The sequence below is a fragment of the Mustela lutreola genome, chromosome 8 (assembly GCF_030435805.1).
Source record: "Mustela lutreola isolate mMusLut2 chromosome 8, mMusLut2.pri, whole genome shotgun sequence".
NCBI lineage: Eukaryota > Metazoa > Chordata > Mammalia > Carnivora > Mustelidae > Mustela > Mustela lutreola.
Window position 1 is genome coordinate 124276995 of NC_081297.1, and position 24092 is coordinate 124301086.

General features: G+C 35.5%; 1 protein-coding gene across 3 annotated transcripts in view; it reads right to left on the bottom strand.

Moving 5' to 3' along the window:
- The window catches only part of EEA1 (early endosome antigen 1), a 120195-nt gene that overhangs the window by 34372 nt on the left and 61731 nt on the right, over window positions 1-24092 (bottom strand). For all 3 annotated transcript variants that reach the window (XM_059186508.1, XM_059186507.1, XM_059186509.1), the window contains 6 exons: window positions 18276-18614; window positions 13031-13180; window positions 11954-12073; window positions 5085-5288; window positions 2188-2388; window positions 1015-1128 (listed from right to left, as the gene is read on the bottom strand). In XM_059186508.1, coding sequence (XP_059042491.1) covers window positions 1015-1128; window positions 2188-2388; window positions 5085-5288; window positions 11954-12073; window positions 13031-13180; window positions 18276-18614 — 1128 coding nt within the window. The remainder of the gene's footprint in view (window positions 1-1014; window positions 1129-2187; window positions 2389-5084; window positions 5289-11953; window positions 12074-13030; window positions 13181-18275; window positions 18615-24092) is intronic.

Here is a 24092-nt window from a genome sequence, read left to right on the forward strand (position 1 = left end):
AATTACTACTAAATACACCACCCACAAATAACCACTAATAATGTTTTGATAAGTTTCCTTTTAATCTTTTCTGTGTATACCAATCTTTTGATTTATACTTTTAAAAATAGAAGAGAACCTCACTTTACATACTGTTTTATTACAATCTTTAACATAACAATGTATCAGCAAATTGTGATATTATTTTCTAAAATATTGTATTTGCATAAATTTCCATTTTGTTTAATCTAGACCACTTTTTAGCCAAATGTCCTATTTTAGATTCTTAGATTGCTACTAAACTTTTTTGCATTTTTATTAACAGAAATGCAAATAGCATTCTAAAAACTATGATTATTCCCTTAGGATAAAGAACTAAAAGTGAGCTAAAAAATGAATCCCAGAGTTCTTGAAATATGTTGCCAAACAGCTTTCCCTATGACCATTAAAAGGTTGAACTAACATATACAATCACCAGCAACGTATAAAGGTGGCTTATTCTTCTACACCATCTCCAAAATTTCCAGTGTTACAACACACACATCATACCTCGATAAGGTCATATTCTGTTACTGTCTTAATTTACAACTGATTCTTTTTTTTTTTTTTTTTTTTTTTTTTTTTTTTTTTTTTTTTTAAAGATTTTATTTATTTATTTGACAGACAGAGATCACAAGTAGGCGGAGAGGCAGGCAGAGAGAGAGGAGGAAGCAGGCTCCCTGCTGAGCAGAGAGCCCGATGCGGGGCTCGATCCCAGGACACTGAGATCATGACCTGAGCCGAAGGCAGCGGCTTAACCACTGAGCCACCCAGGCGCCCCTTACAACTGATTCTTAATGAACCTCAACATTTGCTAACATATGATAACATATCATTTATTTTTTTTATAGGTTCTGAACTCAGGAAGAAATCAAAGAAAATAAGCAAGTTAATCATGACATTAATAAAACTGAGTATCATTTTTATACATGTTTGCAATTAATTCATCTACCAAAACATTAGGTTATCGAATGAAACTGCATCAGGTCCACTCACCTGCTGTTTATCTTGTAATGCATTTTGGGCTGTGTCCAAATGATTCTGAAGATCTGCTCTCTGAGCAGTTTTTGCTGCTTCTGCTGATAGCAGTAATTCAGTTTTCGCTTTAATCTGTAGCAAAATCGACCAGTCATTTAATTTATAGTTAGTTCTCGATTTCCCAGTGCTTGAACATACATGGCTTTTGTCACTAAATTATTTTTAAAATTAAGTCCTTCGGCAAAAAACATAAGGATTAAGACACTGAAAAGTAAATATATGATTATCCCCCAAACAGGAACGTGTAGGAGAAAAGACTCCTAATAATGTTTGGATAAATGATGAAGTTTATCATGATATACATGATGATATATATGTCCCTACATGACACCAAAATACTTCTCCCTCTCTCATATTAGACATCCAAATATTGGGTTATCATATAACTCATATAACAAATAATTATATTTTGAATATGAAGAAATGTATATCCTCTTCCTCCAAGTTAATAACTATGCCTGTTATACTATTCTATATTGCTTATTTTCAATAGAATTATTTTCCTAAAATAAAGAAAATCAAGGTTTAGAAATATTTTGATTACTTTCTTTCTATAGTATAGGATAAAAAACCAACAACGAGAATGGAAAAGAAATCTGTTTTAATTACCATCCCATCATTAATTCATTTAACAGGCATCTATATTGGCCTCTGAAAGAATGTATACTAAAAATATATAATGCTACATACATAAAAGTATTTTTTTAAATCAAACCTTTAAAGTAAAATCTAAAAAAATCAAAGTAAAAAAGTAAATCTAGAAATCTAGAAATCTAATGGTATAATATCAAATGACTTTGAACTTAGAAACAACAATAAGGATTTCATAGAAAAAAAGAAAAGCAAAAAAATCTAGCGGTTTCAGAAGGTAGGGTTTGCCAGAAGAGATAAAGAAAAAAAAGGCAAACAAGAAAGCTCAATAAACTGTCTAGATACAACCTTTATTTAATTCCCATTCCCACCATTTTTCCATTAATAAACAAGGCAGAGAGAGGGAGAGAGTGGTGGGGGATCGGGGGAGACAGAAAGAGAGACACAAGGAGAAAGAAACAGAATTTATTAACATTTGATGGTCTAAAATAGGTGTTTTATTCAGACAAACTCACATTAAATTGAATAATTCAATATTACCTGTATGTCAAGCTGGGAAACCTTCTCCTTGCTCTCATTTAATTGACTAGTCAATTCACTGACACTAGTTTCTAAGGAAAGAACACGGTCTTGTGCAGCTCTAAGATGTGCCTTCTGCTCTTGCACTTGGTCATGCAAATTCTCCTGGGCTTGTTTATGGCTTTCTGACTGATTCTTCAATTTCTCTGTGAGTTGAGTTACCTATCATACAAGCAAGACTCTAATTATGAAGATCACAAATGATATAATAAGAACTAAAAAAAAAAAAAAAATGTAAGGCCCATGAGAATATTAAAGTGCTCTATGATAGGTTATCTCATATTTTCTTCAAGAAAATTTATTCACATCTTTCCAAAATTAAGCAATCTCTCAAAACTATAAGAAAACAACAATTAATTCAGATTCCTATTATTTTTAAAACCATCTCTACTGAGCTATAATTTACATGAAATAAAATTCACCCAATTTAATTGCACAGCTTGAGATTTGATAAATTACACACTCATTTAACCACTGCCACAATCAGATGGAGAACATTTCCATTACCCCAAAAGCTTTACTCATGCCTCTTTGCAGTCTGTACCCTCCACTCATCTCTAGCCCCAGACAATCACTGGTCTAAGTAATAAGAGTTCCTTATATATTCTGAATATTTCTGAATTGTCAGGTATATGTACTGCAAATATTTTCTCCCAGTCTGTGCCTCGGCTTTTATTTTTGTAATGGCATCTTTTGAAAAGCAAACATTTCAATTTAGATGAAATCCAATTCATTTCTTTGGTGTACCTTGCTTAGAGCTCACTGAGGTTTTTGAATCTATGGATTCATGTTTTTAATCAATCTGAAACTTGTTTCAGCCATTATTTCAATAACTATTTTCTCCTCCCTACCCCATCACATCAATTACATGTATGCTAGATTACATGATACTGTTCCACAGTCACTAAAGCAGTTTTTTGGGTTTTGGTCTTTTGAAGGGTTTTTTCAGCCCAGGCTTTTTTTCACTCTGTGGTTCATTTTGGACAGTTTCAATTGCCTTGTCTTAATGTTCACTACTGCACTTTCTACTTGGTTAATTTATTAAGCCCATATATGTATGTGTATATATTTATATATGAAACTAATAAACATATGAAGTTCCATTTAATTCTTTATCATTTTCACTTCTATTTCCATTATTATAGTTTTTCCTTTATAGTAATAAGCATATTTTAAGAGTCATACATGTTTTCTTCTTTGAATGTCTAGTAATTTTTTATATTTATGATAATAAGTCTTGATTTTATTGTCTTCTTTCAGAAATGTTTAGTTAACATACCTGTGACCCAACTGGATCATTTTGAGGCTTCTTTTTATGCTTTGTTAGGTCAGGTGTATGCTAGCTTTTACCCTAGGGCTAGTTTAGCTTTATCCTAAGATCTGACATTCCCAGGGTTTCTACTAAATGTCACCAAAGCATTGAACCACCTCTTTATTCTCTTCCTGGATTTGAACATCTCCCAGCCCTGACCATTTTTCCGATTGCAGCTTCCTAATGATTGTTCACTGCCTGGCCTCATGAAGCCCCACCACATGAATGGAAAGTTTAGCAGTCAGCTAAAGGCTCAAGTGGATCCCATATACAGATTTCTGGGGCTGCTTCTCTCCACTGTTCCCCACTCTCCAATATTCTGCCCCCAAGTATCATCAGGTGCCTCAACTTTTCTTAACTTCAATTTCTCACTCCTTAGTTCAGTGAGACCACTGTGCTTTCCTTGGATTCCCCCAACCTGTGCCGCAGTCTGGAAGATGTCTCCCAGTCAAAAGCTGGAATGATCAAAAGGTTCACTTCCCTTGCTTCTCTTCTCTCAGGAATCAAAGCCCTGCACTGCTTGTTATACAATATCTGAAAACAGTGGTTTTACACATTTTTTTCTACTGTTCTAGTCATTTATGGTGAAAGGACTAAAGACATATCAGTTACTCCAACATGATAGGAAGCAAAGTACATAGATTTACTTTTATTTATTCTTTTAAAATTAGAATTAGAAAAGTGGCATTACCTATTGATATTTTATTTTAACATTTTCTCATTTACATAATTATAACTCTCTTATTAGACTTCTCTTCAAAAAAACAACTATAAATTCTATATAAGCAACTTATCAAAATTATCATTAGCTCCGTATTCCAAAGACATATCATGACCAAAATATAAGTAACTAGTAAGCCCACATATTAACTAATAAATAGTAACAACTAACCTGATTAGTACTTTCAGTTAAAATAAATATGTTCAGTTTACAAATATTCAGTTTATAAATATTCATTCTTTTTTCAAAATATCACAAAATATCATGAAGCAAGAATGCATTATTAATAACATCTCTACTTTTCTAATGAGCTGACAAGGTAAAATGATTTATTTGTGATCACACAGGTAATAAATTTTGTGCTGGGACAAGAACTGAGATTTTCTTTGTCAAATTATGCTAACTTACCTTTTTTTTTTTTAATTTATTTTTTATTTATTTTCAGCATAACAGTATTCATTATTTTTTCACCACACCCAGTGCTCCATGCAATCCGTGCCCTCTATAATACCCACCAGCTGGTACCCCGACCTCCCACCCCACAACCCTTCAAAACCCTCAGATTGCTTTTCAGAGTCCATAGTCTCTCATGATTCACCTCCCCTTCCAATTTACCCCAACTCCCTTCTCCCTTCTCTCCCTAACTTACTTTTACTATAACAGCAACCCATCTCTAAGGTAAATGAGATGATAGTTGTCAAAAGAACATAATATTTAAAAAGTACTAATAATAACCAAAATGAAGAGTCATTTAAACAAAGCACTTAGTAAGATTTAGAAAGATAAAATTCAGTTTTAGAAATAGAATACGTTGGACATGCTTACTTGCTCCTGTAAGGTATGGTTTTTTTCTTGTAATTGGTTAAGAACAGCAGTCTCTCCTTCACCAGCCTGAATTTTTGCATAAAGATCTTCTCTTTCTTTTTCTAGTAAGGAAATATTTTCTTTACTTTTCTGTAATAAGGCTTCAAGGTTCTGGATCTTTTGGTCCTTATCACCAATTTGACGTAGTACTTGTTCTAAATCATTCTGTAAACAAGTGAAAACTACTAACTTAAGGATAGAGAACTTAAAAAGTTATTCTTCAAACAAAATGATTGATAATACATTTTGCAACTCAAATTCTTAGTCTTACATTTTTTAATTACTTATTACATTTAACATGGTAAATTTAAATATAGAACTATATATTTAATAATATAAACCTATATTATTGATAATAAATTAGAATTTAATTCCTAAAAACAACCTTCAATTATTCACATTATTATTCTAACACTTGAACCTCACTGCCCACTACTCCTCTTCTTCTTTAATCCACTGCAGACTCTTGGGACTCTCTGTATTCCTTATCATACCAGGCACACCCACCGCCGGGCCTTTGCACTGTTTTTTCTGTCTAGAATACCTTTCTCACAATGTCACATGGCTCATTTCCTCTCCTTCAAATGTTTGTTCAAATGTCACCTACTCAATCATGCCTACCCTACCATTACATTTAAAACTGCAGCCTTTACGGGCATGTGGGTAGCTCAGTTGGTTGAGCAATGGACTCCTGATTCTGGCTGAGACCAGACCTCAGGGTCATGAGACTCAGCCCATCATTAATAATCTGCCTCAGCAGGGAGTCTGTCTCTTTCCTTCACCCTCTACCTCTCCTCCTACTGATGAGTACTCTCTCTGTTAGTAAAATAAATAAATCTTTTAAAAAATTAAAATATAAAATAAAATTGCAGTCTCTCCCAATACTTTCTCCTGAATGTTTTTTTTTCCCTTTCCATAGCACTTAACTTTTAACACACTAAGTAAATTACCTATTTTTCATGTTTATCAGTTTCCCTCCGCCCCCTCACTAGAATGCACGCTCCACAAAGGTAAGGATTTTTGTTTGTTTTACTCGTTGATGTATCCAAGCTCTCTAAGATATTTGTTGAATGAACAGAACAATAAAGGATTGCACTCTAACACACGTATACTCATGAAGGCTCACTTCAATACTCCAACAGGACTCTTCTATTGATACACATCAAGGAATCCCTCTTCTTTTACTTTACCAATACACAGAGCAGGGTGCATTAGCCCACATCCAGAACAATGCCCATTAATATTCTGGAGCTATTTCACCCACAGCCTTTGGCTCTGCCTCCATCATTCTAACACAGCCTGAGAGAACTTCTCCCTAAACCAGGCCCTAACCAGGCCCTCTGCAAACCTTACAGTACCCCCACACTACTGTGCTCAGATCAAGTCAGCAACCAGCTGGTACTCTCAACAATTTGCACCAATACTGCACTATTTGAGATCACTTTCAAACATGCTTCTCCTTTAAGTTTCAATCACAAAATGATGAAAGGCAGCCTAACCCATCTGATCTCATCCTCTACTTCTGCCACTAATGACCCCTCTCTCCACATCCCACTCATCTTCTGGAACCACAGCTCCAGGATTAAGCTTTTTTCCAAAATAGTCACTCTATTTCCAAGTCAGAAGTGAAATTTTGTTCACCCTTTACAGATGCTGATTCCCCCTCAACACTCTCAGATATGTAAGAACCATTCTGCTGGGCAAGCAAAGGAGGCTGACTCCTTCCTGGTTTTTCACCCCCTAACTCTCCCCATCATGTAAAGCTTCATGGTGCTTTGGGGAGTATGTTAAATCATTTATTCTATCCTCTATTCTGTTTTGCTATCATCTATAATCCCCTACCTCATCCACTGAATACTTGAGACCTGACTTAGTTTTTCTCTCAATCCCAATTTCTGCCAATTTTCTGGGAAATACAAAATATACAAAGAATTAAGAGCACAGCCTCAACATTCATATCATCTTAATTCCTGGACCCTTACTCATTTTATTCAATCACTCACATGTAGGATCTTACAATCACTTGAAATTGTTCCAAATGAAAAAAACTGTCCAACGACCCTATGACCACAACTTCCTGACCATCTTCCAATTTCATGACCTCATTTCTACTCTTCAATGCCAGACAGACACTGATCTCAATTTTCTTCTATCATATATAGCTTATGCCTCATTTCTCTTCCTGAACCTAATATACAGATAGGAACTAACCTTAATTATTCTCTCAACTATTCAACATTCTCCTATTCCTTTCACCTTCAAATTCCCAACAGAACTACCAAAAAAAAGCCCAATCCTAGATCAATGTTGCAAACTGCTGACTCCACATCTACATTTCTAAGCACTGTGAGAGCAAAATCCTAAACCTTCATAGACTACTGCCACTACAGAGTTCTAGAGACCAACCTCCATCACATACTCAGAAGCATCTTACCAACCCTTTCACTTGATTAAGGTTCTTACCCTCAAATATTTGCCTCAACAACTACTTAAAAGCTTCAGTATTCTCTCCAAATTCGTAATATCTGCCTGCTTTTCATTCAACTATTGCCATCTCCAACTTTATCCAAAAAAAGGGGAGGGGAAAGGGCAAATCTTCTGGGATGATGCACCTTGATTTTCCAACCCCATATCTATAAAGACAGATACTTTCTTTCCTCAAGCTTCAAAGAATATTCTTCAAGGGAGGGTAAGTTCAAATTTACCACCACCCATTTTATCTGTTAATCTCATAGCTTTTCAGTAACTTATTATTTCTGTAACCTCTCCTTCAGTATCCTCAATTATTCCCTTTCTACCAGTCCCTTTGTCGTAGACTATAAACATGTTCAGGCATCTTTTGTTTTCAAAAACAATTCCCAGAACAAGCCCCACTCATCTCTGCCCAGTCTTTATATAATTCATTTTTAAATTCTAAAAAAGTAATTCAAGGGACATCTGGGTGGCTCAGTGGTTAAGCGTCTGCCTCCAGCTCAGGTCATGATCCTAGGGTCCTAGGATCAGCCCGGCCTGAGTCAGGCTCCCTGCTCAGGAGGAAGCCTGCTTCTTCCTCTCCTTCTCCCCCTGCTTATGTTCCTACTCTCACTGCCTCTCTCTCTGTCTCTGTCAGATAGATAGATACATACATACATACATAAATGATCTTTTTAAAAAAATTAATTCAAGGGGACGCCTGGGTGGCTCGGTTGGTTAAACAGCTGCCTTCGGCTCAGGTCATGATCCCAGAGTCCTGAGATTGAGTCCCACATCGGGATCCTTGCTCGGCAGGGAGCCTGCTTCTCCCTCTGCCTCTGCCTGCCTCTCTGTCTGCCCGTGCTCACTCGCTCTCTCTCCGTCTCTGACAAATAAATAAATAAAATATTTTTTAAAAAAATTAATTCAAATTTACTTTTCCAACTCCCAGATCATTCACTCATCAAAACTCAGCCATCTCTATCATTTTATTGAAATTATGTTTAATAAGGTCACTAATTCATCCTTAAAATATACTTAAGAATATATATTTATAATATGTAATTACAGTTTAATATAATGGACATTTTTCACTTATCATACTTGGCATCCCTACTACATGTCCACATTTGAAGTTACTGATTACTCCCAACTTTTGACTCCCCCCAATCTTTTGGATTCTACTCTGCAGATTCTCCTTAATTACTTTGATTATTCTCTTTCTTTGGGCTGCTCTTCCTCCATTCTATGCCATTAAGTGCTAGTGTTTCCTAGAAGTCCTATGGTAGCAGTTATCTGTTCTCCTCACTACACTCCCTCCCTGGCTGATCACATCTATTCCAGTAATTGCATTTACCCTATATATAGTGATGTTTCTCACAGCTAATATATATAGCCTGGTTTCCTCCTCTAAGCTCTAAATAAATATATCCTATAGGTGCCTCAGCAATGTCCAAAACTGAACTCATCATACAGCCTGATGAAATGTCCATTTGTCTCATGCTGACTCACATATGTGATGACACCTCCATCTACTGTGTACCCAGTGTTATCCATCTGGACATGATCCTCTTTCTCTCTCATTCCCTGCAACTATTAAGTCCTACTTATAAATGTCACACAACACCTTCTATAAACTTAACTCATGTCTAATGCTCTGGCCTCTTCTCTAACTAAACTCTAAATTACACTTTAAGCTCCAGCAAAACCTAATAGTATAGTTCATATCAGCTTCAGTATCCTTGTCCTTTTAATTTCTACTTGGAATATACTTACTATAATCATCTTCCCGAACACAGAAACATCTACATATCCTTTGCAACTCAAATGATCACTTTTATTAAGTTTCTAATAACTGTTCTTTTCCAGACTCTGAGTTAGATAATTGCCCTTTGTGATGCCATAATAATTTTATATACGTATATACACCTAGAATGACACTAATTACACTTCCTTTTTAGGGGTTTTAAGGACTCTTCATGTTTCTGAAGGAGAGACTGACTGGCCTCTTCAACATCCTTTTCTTCTTCTTCCCCAGGGAATGAGAATTTAACTAACTGGAAGTTTAGAATAAGGAACTAAAGCATGTTCAACTCAGCCCCTTGCTCTACCTTCAGGCTAAGAGACAACCTGCCTGTAAGACATTGAATGACTCATTTCCAGCTGTGACTAGATGAATCAATTTAACTCTGGGATACACACAAGAAAGCACATTTGGCTGCAGACCCATGCCAAATTCTTTACCTCAGTCTTACTGCTCTATTTCTTTACTACTCTTTACAGTAAAACTCCTAGAGTTATCTATATTCATCGTATCAAACTCTCTCTTCCAATTTTCTCTTGAGCCCTTTCCATCAGGCTTTCATACCTCCTTCTCTATCCAAGTTGCTCTTATCAATGTCATCAATGACCTCCATGTTGCCAAGCCCAATAGGACTCTCAATCTTCATCTTGTTTGACCTCCATCCTTCTAACTACCCAGGCCAAACTTCTTGGAATCATCCACTTCTCTCTATACACCCCACATCAATCTATCATAGTCTATCATACATATGATAGAGGCTATCATACATAGCCTCTAACCAGTTCTCACTACCTGCGCTGCTTCCACTCTGATCCAAGCCATGTATCATTTCTTATCTGGATCACCATAGCAGTCTCTTAGCTAATTTCTTTGCTTATACTCATGTGTCCCCACAGTGTACTCTCAATATAACAGCCAGAGCAATCCTGTGAAATTTTAAGTCAGATCATGTTACTCCTTTGCTCAGAACCCTTCAATGATTTCTCACATCACTCACAAGTAAAATCCTTAAATGATCTATGAAGCCTGACATGTTCTCATTCTCTGTGGTCTCCATGACTCTGTGCCCCTCTTACCCTTCTCACCACTCATACCACTCCAGCCACTGGCTCCCTGTTATTTCTTAGACATGTTCCTGCTTCAAGGCCTTTTAATGTACTGATGCACTCTTTGATATCCACAAGCCTCACACTCTCCTTTCCGTCGAGTCTTTCATCTTCTCAAAGAGGCCTTCCCTGCCAATCCTATCTAATATTGCAGTCCCACCTCCAGCCCCCCCAGATCTTTCCTACTCCCTATTCTTTTTCATCTCCATAGCACTTAACCATGAGAGCAGAGAGCTTTATCTATTTCATTTGCTGCCACAGCCACAAAATCACTTCCTTGGCTAAGAGTAGACATTAAAACACATTTGTTGACTGAATAAATGAAAAAACAAGTAAATGAGTACAATATTTTTATCTCTATCCACCTAACTCCCACCCCACTCTCCAAACTCAGAAGGGTAAGAGAGATGTATTACTTACAGCCTCTTTTAAATTCCAACATTGTTTCTATGGGCACATCATTAGTTTGCCATTTTCTAGAAGGCAGGCACTGTGTCTTACTCATCTCTATATTTTCAGTGCTTACCACAGTGCCTGACATATAGTGCTCAATAATATTCAATGAATTAATCAAAGATTGAAGAAATAAATGAATGTCAAAGTCAAATTTCATTTCATTTCAAATTCATTTCAAACACTTGGGCACCCTCTTCCCCTCACTGTAACAAAACGAAAATTTTACTCCTTTCAATCTTATAAGCTATACTATAGAATCTGTATAAATGTAACCCAACGACTTACATTTTTTTATAACAGTGGTCACATGATAGCTACCATGGTAGATAGTAGGAAAAGACATGACCAAAAATTATTAATGTCTACTGTAAACATAAAATATTCTTTTTAACTGGGCTAAATTAGGAAATTTTATTTGAATTTTTAAAGTTTTTTAAATACTTTTAAAAATAATAAGCAATAAATAATTTATTTTGATATATATAATTTAATAAATATATTTTATTTAAATAGGTCAATTTAGTAAAAAATTTAATAAAATTTAAATATTTTATACAAGTCTACTTTTAACTACTACTATTTTATCTACTACTATTATCTAGTTATGATAATTTTAAAATAGAAAATTTCAACATAGGGGACGCCTGGGTGGCTCAGTGGGTTAAGCCTCTGCTTTCGGCTCAGGTCATGATCTCAGGGTCCTGGGATTAAGTCCCTCATTGGGCTCCTTGCTCAGCAGAGAGCCTGCCTCTCTCTCCGCCTCTGCCTGCCTCTCTGCCAGCTTGTGTGCTTTCTTTCACTCTCTTTCTGACAAATAAATAAATAAAATCTTTAAAAAAAAGAAAATTTCAAGATAGCAATTAAAAGGAAAAGATTTTCTGATCATCCAGACACTAAAATCTATCAAAGCCCTTCATAATCAAGTTTTTCACATTATCTTGTTTTATAACAAAAGAATAATGATTTGGTTAATTTCTGTTTAAAAGGCTAATATTTCACATACTAATATTTACCTGAGCTTCTCGAAGTTTTGCTGTAGTGCTTTGCTGAAGAGCTTGTTGTTCTTGATGCTGTTGCTTCGTTTTATCTAATTGATGCTGCAATTCTGTAGAATTTGTTACTTTTTCCTTCAACTTAAAAAAAAAATTACAGATTGTCACCTCACAATTTAAAGGCATAATACTATCATTCGTAAGTATCTGGTATTACACTGTGGAAAACAGTATGGAGGTTCCTCAAAAAGTTGGAAATAGAGCTACCCTACAACCCAGCAATTGCACTTCTGGGTATTTATCCCAAAGATATAAACGTAGTGATCCAAAGGGGCACCTGCATCCCAAGGTTTATAGCAGCAATGTCCACAATAGTCAAACCATGGAAAGAGCCCAGATGTCCATCACAGATGAATGGATAAAGAAGATCTGGTGTGTGTGTGTCTGTGTGTGTGTGTGTGTGTGTGTGTGTATGAATATTATTCAGCTATCAAAAAATGAAATCTTGCCATTTGCAACAACATGGATGGAACAGAGGGTATTATGCTAAGTGAAATAAATCAATCTAGAGAAAGCCAGTTATCATATGGTCTCACTGATATGTGGAATTTAAGAAACAAAACAGAGGATCATAGGGGAAGAGAGGAAAAAATAAAACTAGACGAAACCAGAGAGGGAGACACCAGAGAGAGAGGAAACTGTAAGAGACTCTTAATCATAGGAAACAAACTGAGGGTTGCTGGAGGGGAGGTGGGTAGAGGGATGGGGTAGCTGGGTGATGGACATTAAGGAGGGCATGTGATGTAATAAGCTCTGGGTATTACATAAGACTAATGAATCACAGACTGGTACCTCTGAAACCAATAATACATTATATGTCGTTAATAAAAAAAAAATCTGGCATTACTTCAATTCTCAAAATTCTCAAGTCTGAAGAAAAAAATCTAAATTCAGACAATATATAAAATCAACTTTAAAAGCAGTATCTCATTCCTTACTTAATCTTATGATTATAAAACTATTCCCTAGGAATAGACTCTAATCCTCAAATCTATCAATAAACTTGCTATTATAAAGTAACTTGAAATGTTAGCTTACCTGTTCTTCTAAACGAGAAAGTTTGAGCTGTAGATCAGCCACTTGTTGTTCTTTATCCATCAACTTTTCACTTGAAAGTTGTCTCTGTTCCTTTAGCCTACCATGAGCTTCACCTAGCTGGCGCTCTGTCTCCAGAAGTTTGGTATGTAACTTTAAAAAAGAAAAAGAAAAGTTTGTGTAGTACATATGTAAGAACCCACACACACTCATCACCACCACGACCTACCTTTCTAAACAATATTTTCTTTTTTACCAATATAATTATAAATCATAATTTTCATGTATTTGGGGGGAACCTAAGATTCAGCTGAATTTTAATCACATAAATTATGATGGATCATATAAAACTGAATAAACATCACAGTTTGGGGGCTTTTTGTTGTCTTAAACAAACAGACAGACAAAAATACAGTGGCCCAAAGGCTCTTGTTTGGACTTGAGTGTCAGAATCTCTTGAGGAGCTTAAAACAGTAAAATAAAATTTAAAAATCTGGATGCTCAAGGCAGGTAGGTGGCTTAGTCAGTTAAGCTTCTGACTCTGGATCTCAGCACAGGTCTTGATCTCAGGGTCATGAGTCCAATTAAAAAAGAAAAAAATGAAGACAGTCAAGGTACACACTCAGACCTATTCTACAGTATTTTTTTTTTTAATTTCATAGTGATTCTTGTTTTTTCATAATTCCAAACTGCCACAATTAACTTATTACATCTGGGTATTGAATAGAACACAAAGCATTCCCAAATTCTCGAATTAGCACATAATTTCTAAATAAACGAGAAGAAAGAGTATTTCTGTTTAAATATTAGGTGTCCCTCATTCATTAACTTTAAAATTCCTACCCAGTTAAAGCTAAAGGAGAGATTTCCCCTGAAACTAAGAACTATCACTCTCTTAAATTCTTTATTTTCTTTAATACTACCAGATAAAGTAGTCAGTTTCTCTTGGGGGAGGGGGAAGTTCCAGTAAAAAAAGAAAAAAAGTCTGTATTAATTTCAGAAGAATAACTGCACAAGTGCTGGGAATATAGAACAAAAATGAGCTATATGATATTTTCAAAAGTTGCAAGACATTTGGCAAGGTTTACACACTAAGAGTGTTCCTAAACACCAGTCTCATAATACATGCAAATGCAAGTACCTCAGCAAAATTAAAAATTAATAACAAACATTCTGTACAATTGCTTTCAATCAAAACTATTCATTTTAAATGCAAAAATATTAACAACCTATAGTCTCTGTGTCATATTTATACTTATATGTACTACACTTACATTTTTTTTCCATAAAAATTCATAGTTGATCAGGATAAAGCAAAGTTCTTTTATCTTTTATTAAAGATTTTATTTATTTATTGGTCGGAGAGAAAGAGCATAAGCATGGGGATCAGCAGGCAGAGGGAGAAGCAGGCTCCCCACTGAGTGGAAGCCCAACACAGGCCTCTATCCCAGAACCCTGAGATCATGACCTGAGTCGAAGGCAGACGTTTAACTGACTGAGCCACCCAGGCATCCTAGGATAAAACAAAGTTCTATCAGAAAAGTGGACACCCACTATTTTCTTATGCTATGAAACAATATGTGGCTATTAGAATATACTCTATCCTTAATAAAGAAAACCAAAGTTAATTTTTAAAGTAAAAAACATGTTTCCATCTAACTAAAACAATAATCAGTACCAGTTAAAAAGAATGCATTTATTTTATTCTTGTCCTTAGCCAGCACTCTAACATCTTTCTCTTTTAATTTTTCTTTTTATTCCTTTTTTTATTTTTTAAGATTTATTTACTTATTTATTTGACAGAGAGAGCGAGCGAGCACACGCGCCCAAGTAGGCAGAAAGGCAGGCAGAGAGAGAGGGGGAAGCAGGCCCCCCGAGCAGAGAGCCCGATGCAGGGCTATATCCCAGGACCCTGAGACCATGACCTGAGCTGAAGGCAGAGGCTTAACCCACCAAGCCACCCAGGTGCCCGTTTATTCCTCTTCTTAATACGCAATGGATTAGCTCTACAAAGTAAATCCCAAACCTTCTCCTTCGTACTACAATACTTAGAAACAATCTAGATATATAAAAGCTAATGAGGCCTTCGAGGTTAATGCATATTTCAAACATCCAAATTGCATGATCTCTTACAAACAGGCATCATCCATGTCTAGTTCTTAAACTTGCTGGATAAGAATCTCCAGCTTATGAAGAGACACAAACTCCAGTTATAAAATAAGTCACAGAGATGAAAAGTATAACTTAGCAAATGCGGTCAATAATACTGTAATAACAAGGTAGAGTGACCAAGGGTGACTACACTCACTATGATGAGCATTCAGTAATGGACAGAATTGTCAAATCACTAGCTGTACACACACCAAAAAATGATACAGAAGAATCTCCTGATATCACTGTTAATGCAATGCACATATAATCAGACTCCTTCCATGTAAGTTTCGATTTAATACATTTTATCTAAATCCCAGAAACCCATGTTTTCCTAACAAGAATCAAATGATGTTCAGCTTCAGAAAACCTTAGAAATCACTTGCCAAATAGTAACACTTCAAAGAGCAGCAGTTTTCAAATTCAACTGCATAATATAATTACAGGGAAAACATTTGAATATGCCAGTGACTATGATTTAATTGGACCAAGGGTGACACCTTCATAAGTTAATTTTTTAATTTAAATTAAATTTAAATTAATCTCCCCAGGTGATTCTGATGTGCAGACAGAACTGAGAACCAAGCAAATTAAAGAGAACCATTGCTCTTTAGTGTAGATTTATTAAAGTGGTAAGAAAAAGGGATGTGTACTATAAATAAATTTGTCATTCAATCTATACAATTCCTGATAAATCCCTGATCTTGATTTAAAAAAAAGAACATCAAAAAAGGGTGTCTAAGGTTGGGAGCAGGCCAAAGTTACTTAAACAATGATGTCTATACCATTTTAGAGTAAACATGTTAAAGAAAAAGAGGTTAAATCAAGAGTAAAAATAGTAAACGCTGGAATTATTAATAGAATGGTCTACCCTAAAATCACAATCCTTTTGAGATACATAGTATACACTCTAGAGTAAATTCAGTTTGCACACCTATATACATAATTTTTTACTCATTACACTCCTAACAATATTTACTAAGTGCCAAGCCCTACTTTAAATCAAATATTAAAATCAAAATATTAACTAATTTAATTCTTATATGTACAGCCCTATGAATAAGATTCCATTATTACCCAAATTAGAGACAAGCAAACAAGCCCAGGTTAAGTACTGTGCCTGAGATCACACACAGCTTGTAAGCCACAGAACTGGAACTCAGGCAGCTGGTTTCTAAATCCAATATGCTGGGACACCTGGGGAGCTCAATCAGTTAAGTGTCTGCCATGGGCTCAGGTCAGGCTCCAGGGAGCCCAGGATCAAGTCCTGAGTCAGGCTCCTTGCTCAATGGGAAGTCTACTTCTCCCTCTCTCTCTGCCCCTCCCACTTGCTTGTGCTTTCTCTTTTCTCTTGCAAATAAATAAAATCTTTAAAATAAATAATTAAATCCACTATGCTATTCAAGATGTATGTTAAATAAATTTTTAAAAATTAAAATGATGACACCCAATCTTTTCATTATATAACATCATTATCTACACATCTGCGGCTATTTTAGGACTGATCATAAACACAAATATGAAGAATATACACGACTGGGGCACCTGAGTGGTTCAGTGGGTTAAAGCCTCTGTCTTGGGCTCAGGTCATGATCCCAGGGTCCTGGGATAGAGCCCCACATCGGGCTTTCTGCTCAGCAGGGAGCCTGCTCCCCCTCCTCTCTCTCTGCCTGCCTCTCTGCCTACTTGTGATCTCTGGCTGTCAAATAAATAATAAAATCTTAAAAAAAAATAATGAGTAAGACACGGTCTTTGCATCCAAAGAGTTCAGAATCTATGAAGAAAGACACGTAAGTTATATGATAATATACTATACTGTGGCAAGTAAAACAATCAAAATATATATATGCTTAAGCCACCTTTGAGGGGTCAGGGAGGAAGAAATGGCAATGGTCAGAAAATGACCAAAAAGTGCCAAGTGAAGTAATCAGTGCATTCATCAAAGAGAAGAGAAATAGGAAGAATATATCAAGCCAAGAAGATAGAAGGACTGATGCCATAAAATCAAGTATCATAGCAGCAATGTCCACAATAGCCAAACTGTGGAAGGAGCTGAGATGTCCTTCAACAGCTGAATTGATAAAGAAGATGTGGTCCATATATACAATGGAATATTATTCAGCCGTCAGAAAGGATGAATACCAACCATTTGCACTGACATGGATGGAACTGGAGGGGATTAAGCTAAGTGAAATAAGTCAAGCAGAAAAAGAAAACTATCATATGGTTTCACTCATATGTGGAACACGAGGACATGGGTCATAAGGAATACAGCAGATGACCACAGGGGAAGGGTAGAAAAACTGAATGTGAAGAAACCAGAAAGGGAGAGAAGCCATAAGAGACCCTGGACTTTGGAAAACAAACTGAGGGTTACAGAGGGGAGGAAGGTGGGGTAACCAGGTAATGGGTATTAAGGAGGGAACATGTGGTAATGAGCACTGGGTATTAAACACAACTAATCAATCATTGAACACTACGCCAAAAACTTATGATATACTATATGCTAGCCAACTGAACATTAAAAAAAAAAAAGTGTCAGTACCATTTAAGTGAAAATAGTTGAATATTATCAAAAAAGTGAGTAAAGAATTTAATATCCCCCAAATTTCCATTTTTTCAACCAATTTATAATGTTACCTATAAAAAATAAGAACACAGAACTTAAATTTAAGTTAGATATTATTATAAAAATAGTTGTTATGACTAATTTGTTTTTTCTTTTAAAATATAGATTTTTTATATTATTGATTTATTATTTTTGGTTTTTTATATTTAGAAAATTAACTAACCAAAAAAAAGAGAAAAGATAAGAATTTCTAAATAATGATCAACAATTTAAATTAATTACAATTAACTAATATATGTTGAGTACCTACCATTTGCCAGGTACCATCCTAAGCAATTTATAGGTATTAATTCATAAACACTTCAAAACAGTACTATATGATGGGTGCTAACATATCTTTCTTATTTATTAAGGAAAAGCAAAAATATTTTAAGTATTTTTTAATGAACTATATTATGATCAAGTAACTATCAAGCACACTAAGAAACCACAGGAGGAATTATAATAAATAAAATTAACATCTCTTACTTGATTAACTTCACTTTGGAGTTGTAATCCGTGCTGGTCTTTTTCTTCTCTCTGCTGTTGGAGCTGTTTAAACTCAGCCTTCAGATGCTGGTATTTGGTCTCCACTTCTGATAGTTCTTCTTTGAGCTTCTGTGTAGTTTCCCCCTTTTCACCTAGTTCTGCCTGAATTCTCTGCAGGGAGGTTTCAGATGCAGATAATCTTGACTGAAGCTGCTGACAATCTAAGTCTTTTTGATGAAGGCTTGCTTGTATATTCTTTTTACTCACACATTCTTCATTATGTTTCTCCTCTAACTGAGTAAACTCCAGTTCTTTCTTCAGCAACTTTTCAGACAAGTTCTGAAATATCAATATAAAATTTCCTTTGCTAATATTTATAATTATTCTAATCATTCAATCTTTATAGTAGTATCAACAAAATTAGTCAAAATTGCAATATAAAAACAGTGAAAATACTCTAGCCAAAAAGGATTAAATCATTACATCCTAACTTATTTTATTATTGGCCCACTTCACTAAGTTCTACAAATGTAACTTAAGAGTTACCAACAAAATTTTGACATAAAATGAAACAATGAAATCTAGTAGATTCTTCAGGGTATGGAACATATTTATATTCTCCCATCTGAGTTAAATACTAAAACAACCTTCTATCATTAAAAGTTATTTTGAATAACAAAATACAATGGCAATTCTGATTTGGGGTGTTGTAATTTCATAGTTGATAACAGCTTTAGCATAACAATACTATTCACTGCTTTAGTATGCAGATTCATGATTCTTTATTTTTGCTCTTCTTGATAAAGACCATTTTTAAGAGTCATAAGTTTAAGATTAACTCGAATTTCTTTCTATCTGTGTAAAAACAGTGATTTAAAAATAACTTACCTGCTTTATATTTTGTTATTTTACTCAATATTATCAAGCACAGAATATAAAAATGACACCTGCAATCAAAGATCTAGATCAACCAGCCTAATCAAATGTCAAAATCTGGTTTCAGTGAATTGTTCCATACACATAATGCATGGATCAGAACTCTGACTCAATTCTTTAAGAAAGATAGCTAGGATAGGAAGCCATTATAAGCATCTAATGACTTAATCTGTGGACATTATATTCAATTTTTATATGCAGAGTGCTAGAAGGGGATAATGCAGGACAATCAAAGCCTCTGGTCTTTAAACAGATTATAATCCAAAAGAAACACACACATTAAAAAAAAAAGTTCTAAGAGGAAGTTAAAACATAATGAGCAAAATGAAGCAAAATTCATTTCTCTTTTTTTTTTTATTTTTTTTTTTTTTTTAAAGATTTATTTATTTATTTGTTTGTCAGAGAGAGAGAGCACGAGCGAGAGTGAGCACAGGCAGATAGAGTGGAAGGCAGAGTCAGAGGGAGAAGCAGGTTCCCCGCGGAGCAAGGAGCCCGATGCGGGACTCGATCCCAGGACGCTGGGATCATGACCTGAGTTGAAGGCAGCTGCTTAACCAACTGAGCCACCCAGGCGTCCCAGCAAAATTCATTTCTCAAGCAAAAATGAATTAATACAAAAACTCTCAGATTTAAGTGTATAATTTTTTTAAAAAATAGAGCAAAGTCAGGTGGGGCTTACAATGACTTAAAAATAAGTTTGAACTTAGTAAAGTGGTGAGAGGAGTTAAATAATATGTATGCATGAATCATGTCATGTCATTCAAAAAGACACAAAAATATTAAGACACAAGGGAATGGAAAAACAAGCTGCACACGGGGAAGAGCAAATACTATTACCTCAAAGGTAGTAATAAGTCCAGCTGCCAAAGTGGGGAAGTTAGTCATAAAGGTTCTTGAACATTTGTCTGAGAAAAGGTACATTATTATAGGTTATCAAGCACAAATATACTATCCTGAAAGATGCTTTAAGTATATGTGAGAGAGACACTCAGAGCTGTCCTACAACTTTTTTTTTTTTTTTAAAGATTTTATTTATTTATTTGACAGAGAGAAATCACAAGTAGATGGAGAGGCAGGCAGAGAGAGAGAGAGGGAAGCAGGCTCTCTGCTGAGCAGAGAGCCCGATGCGAGACTCGATCCCAGGACCCTGAGATCATGACCTGAGCCAAAGGCAGCGACTTAACCCACTGAGCCACCCAGGCGCCCTGTCCTACAACTTTTTAAAGAATATTCTAAGTTACTGAATTTCATGAATGCCACCATGTTCACATATATTAAGAACTGGGCAGGATACAATTTTAAAACATGCTTAAGGCTAGTAATGAGTTAATGAGTCTTCTTTTCCACAGGCTTAGAGTGTGACCAAGTATCCCCATCAGTTTACACACAGATGACCCCCCAGACAGCTTCAACCTTTAAGAAATAAGGTATATAACAACTGCAGATTATTTAAAATTTCCTTGTCCTAAAAAATGAATCAAAATTTCCCTGGCTTTATAGCACAAATGAGAAATAATTAAATTTTCTTTAAAAGAAACTAAACCACTTCCTTTCGCTTTAAAAGACTTAATCCACTCACACTCCATGCAGAAGGCTAATTGTATTTAGTATTATAAATTTTCATTCTTATTATGGTCTTCCCATGAAATCTGAAGCAAAATACTATAGTGAATACATGGTGTTGTGAAGGTTGACTTAAGGACAGTTAGAGTCCCTACAAAAAATTATAATTGTGCTTTCACTTTTCCATAATAATTCTTATAACAAAATATGAAATACATTATCATCCCACTCTCTGGAGGAAGAAGCAAAAGCCTGAAAGAACCTGATATGACCTGGCCAAATGGCAGAGTCATGTATTATGATTCCAAGTCCAATAAATTTTCACAACACAATTTAGAAACAGTGAGTCAATTCATGTTCCCCCAAAAATACCTTATTCAAGTTTAAATTCGAAAATGATTGTGAGGGGGCACCTGAGTGGCTCAGTCAGTTCACGGTCCAACGGTTGGTTTTGGCTCACATCATGATCTCAGGGTCACGAAATCAAGCCCTGTGTCAAGCTCTGTGCTAGGCATGGAGCCTGCGTAAGATTCTCTTCCTCCCTCTCTATCTGTCCCTCCCCTTCTCCCTGGCTCTCAAAAATAAATAATTTTTTTAAATTATTGTTAAACCTAACTCATAACATAATTGTCATTTGGGTAAGCAAAATTCCTTCCTTCCAAATGTCCAGTCCTCTTGATTTCCTCACCCACTGTTCGTTCAACAGATTATCTTACAGAGACAATTTCCCTGTATCAGAATGCATTTTTCACTTGTTACTTGCCCAGGTAATGAGAATGAATACAAAAAGATAGCATTTTTTTAATGCTTGCTGGCTTACAAAGTAGTTTCAGGGATCTCATCTTATTTGTTCTTCTAAAAGAGCTTGGTGAGGGGCACCTGGGTGGCTCAGTGGGTTAAAGCCTCTGCCTTCGGCTCAGGTCATGATCCCAGGGTCTTGGGATCGAGCCCCACATCGGGCTCTCTGTGAAACAGGGAGCCTGCTTCCCTTCCTCTCTCTCTGCCTGCCTCTCTGCCTACCTGTGATCTCTGTCAAATAAATAAAATCTTTAAAAAAAGAAAATAAATAAAAGAGCTTGGTGAGAAAGAACAAACTCAACTACTTACTACAGCTTTGCAACATCTCATATTCTTTTGTGCTCTCACATGTTCCCATGCCTTTTGCATATCTAGCTCTCAAAATGAATTGCCATTAACCCCGCTGCCATCTGAAATGTTTCTTAGCATCCCTGAAAACTAAGCTAAAAAGTTATGTCTTCTACAAAAGTCTTTCCTGATTTACTAGGCAGTAAGTTAGGAAAACTTCCACCTTGACCTTGACCCAACCCTGTGTCACACTTAGCAAATAAAAACAAAAACAACAAACATTGACTGAGGTACTTACAAAAATCTATTAATTTATTTAAGATACATATCACTCCTAAGAGGCAAATGGGCCTAAGCAAGTATCTCTTAGCAGAAGAGGAAAAAAATTGGGGGGAAGCTGTCACAATCAGTCTGTGGCAAAGCTGGGACTTCGACATGACTTTAACCACTGTACTACACTGTTCCTCAGTACGCCACTTTGCAATACAGTGCTAATATACAGCAATAGAACTGCTAGACTATCTGGCTCTTGCTTTGGACTGTGAATACCTTAACACTAGCACTGTTGGAAAGGGAAAAATAATAAAGGATGAAAAAGGGGTGAGAGGTGAAATCCAAAAAATAACTCAGACTCTTACAATGACCTATTTTAGTAGCTTTAAACAATTGATCTGCTCAGAATTTATATAAAAACAGTTAATTAAACTGAGTTGCAGCATTGTGTTTAGAGTACGATTCTTATTAGAAGCTAAAAAGGAAGTTTCTTCAATATCCCCCTTTCAATTTTTCAAAAAACAGGAATTACAAAACACTGATCAAATGCTGAAGATTTTGACATTAGCACAAAAGCAATTATTTTTGCCATTCATTATGTATTAAAATATTATCCATCCACCATGATGCTGCTGTGACCCACAAAAACTGCACAAGGCATTTTATGTAATGGCCTTCATAAGACCATATGCAAAGATTTCCAAATTCAAAACACATGGATATTACTACTGTCAACAACGATGGTTTGCCAAGGACATGGAATGAGGAGAGGTGGGAGAGGCAGAGAGCAAGGATAAGAAAAGGATGCATGTCTGTGCTTACTTTAACTGGTAATAAAATCCTAAACAAGAAAACATTTTGGAAAAAAAAAAAATGAAGTCTTACACTTATATAAGGATTATTAAGATTAGTATAAGATTCTATTATTCCCTAATCAATAATATTCCAGTCTTACCACACTAAATCATCTTGATTCTATATATTATTCATCAAATAACCATAATACTTCCTCTAAAAATGTGTGTGTATGTGTACATATATACAATCTGTGCTTCATTAACTGACTACACATTTCAGGCTATCCATGTCAAATCATGCCCTTTATTAATCATTTAATGTTTTAAAATTACATAATAAATAACACTGATCATAAACATTCACATCATGTACATATATATCCTGGTCAGTTTCCAAAAAGTAGAATGTCACCCCTGATCTCAAATTAAAAATCACACTGAGAGACAAAGATAAAACTATACTGTATGTAAATGTTTTCTACGTTATAGCTTGACAAGAGAAAAAAGGTGGAGGGAGGGTAGACAGGTATGTTTCATAAGCCAGAGAAAAAGATCAAGTCAGCATCAACAGCTGACAGAGAGGGGCACCTGGGTGGCTCAGTGGGTTAAGCGTCCGCCTTTGGCTCAGGTTATGATCCCTGAGTCCTAGGATTGAGTCCCATATCTGGCTCATGGCTCAGGCAGAGAGCATGCTTCTCCCTCCTCCCTGCTACTGTTCTCTCACTATCTTTGTCTTTCTCTCTCTCTCTCAAACAAATAAAATCTTAAAAAAAAAAGAAAAACATTGACAGAGAAACGGACAATGGTGAACAGGTATAAATACTTCAGAAAATTATTTGAGGTAACCTGCTAAATTTGAACATGTGTGCAGCCTACAAACCAGCAATTTCACTTTGGAGTATATAACAGAGAAATTCTTGCACAAATGCATGAGATTTGCATGTGAATGTGCATAGCTGCAATATCTGTAATAGCAAGGAGAAATGAAATCTTTGTGAAAGAGTAGGAAGTATGCATAGATCAATTCTGGATACCAAAGAATAATATAATTGTCACACTAGAGACCATTAATGGTATTGAATTACAAGCTAAGCCAGTTCCTTTTTTTTTTTTTTCCATGAAATATCATTTTTTCTAGAAAGAAAAACAGACAAACCATGAT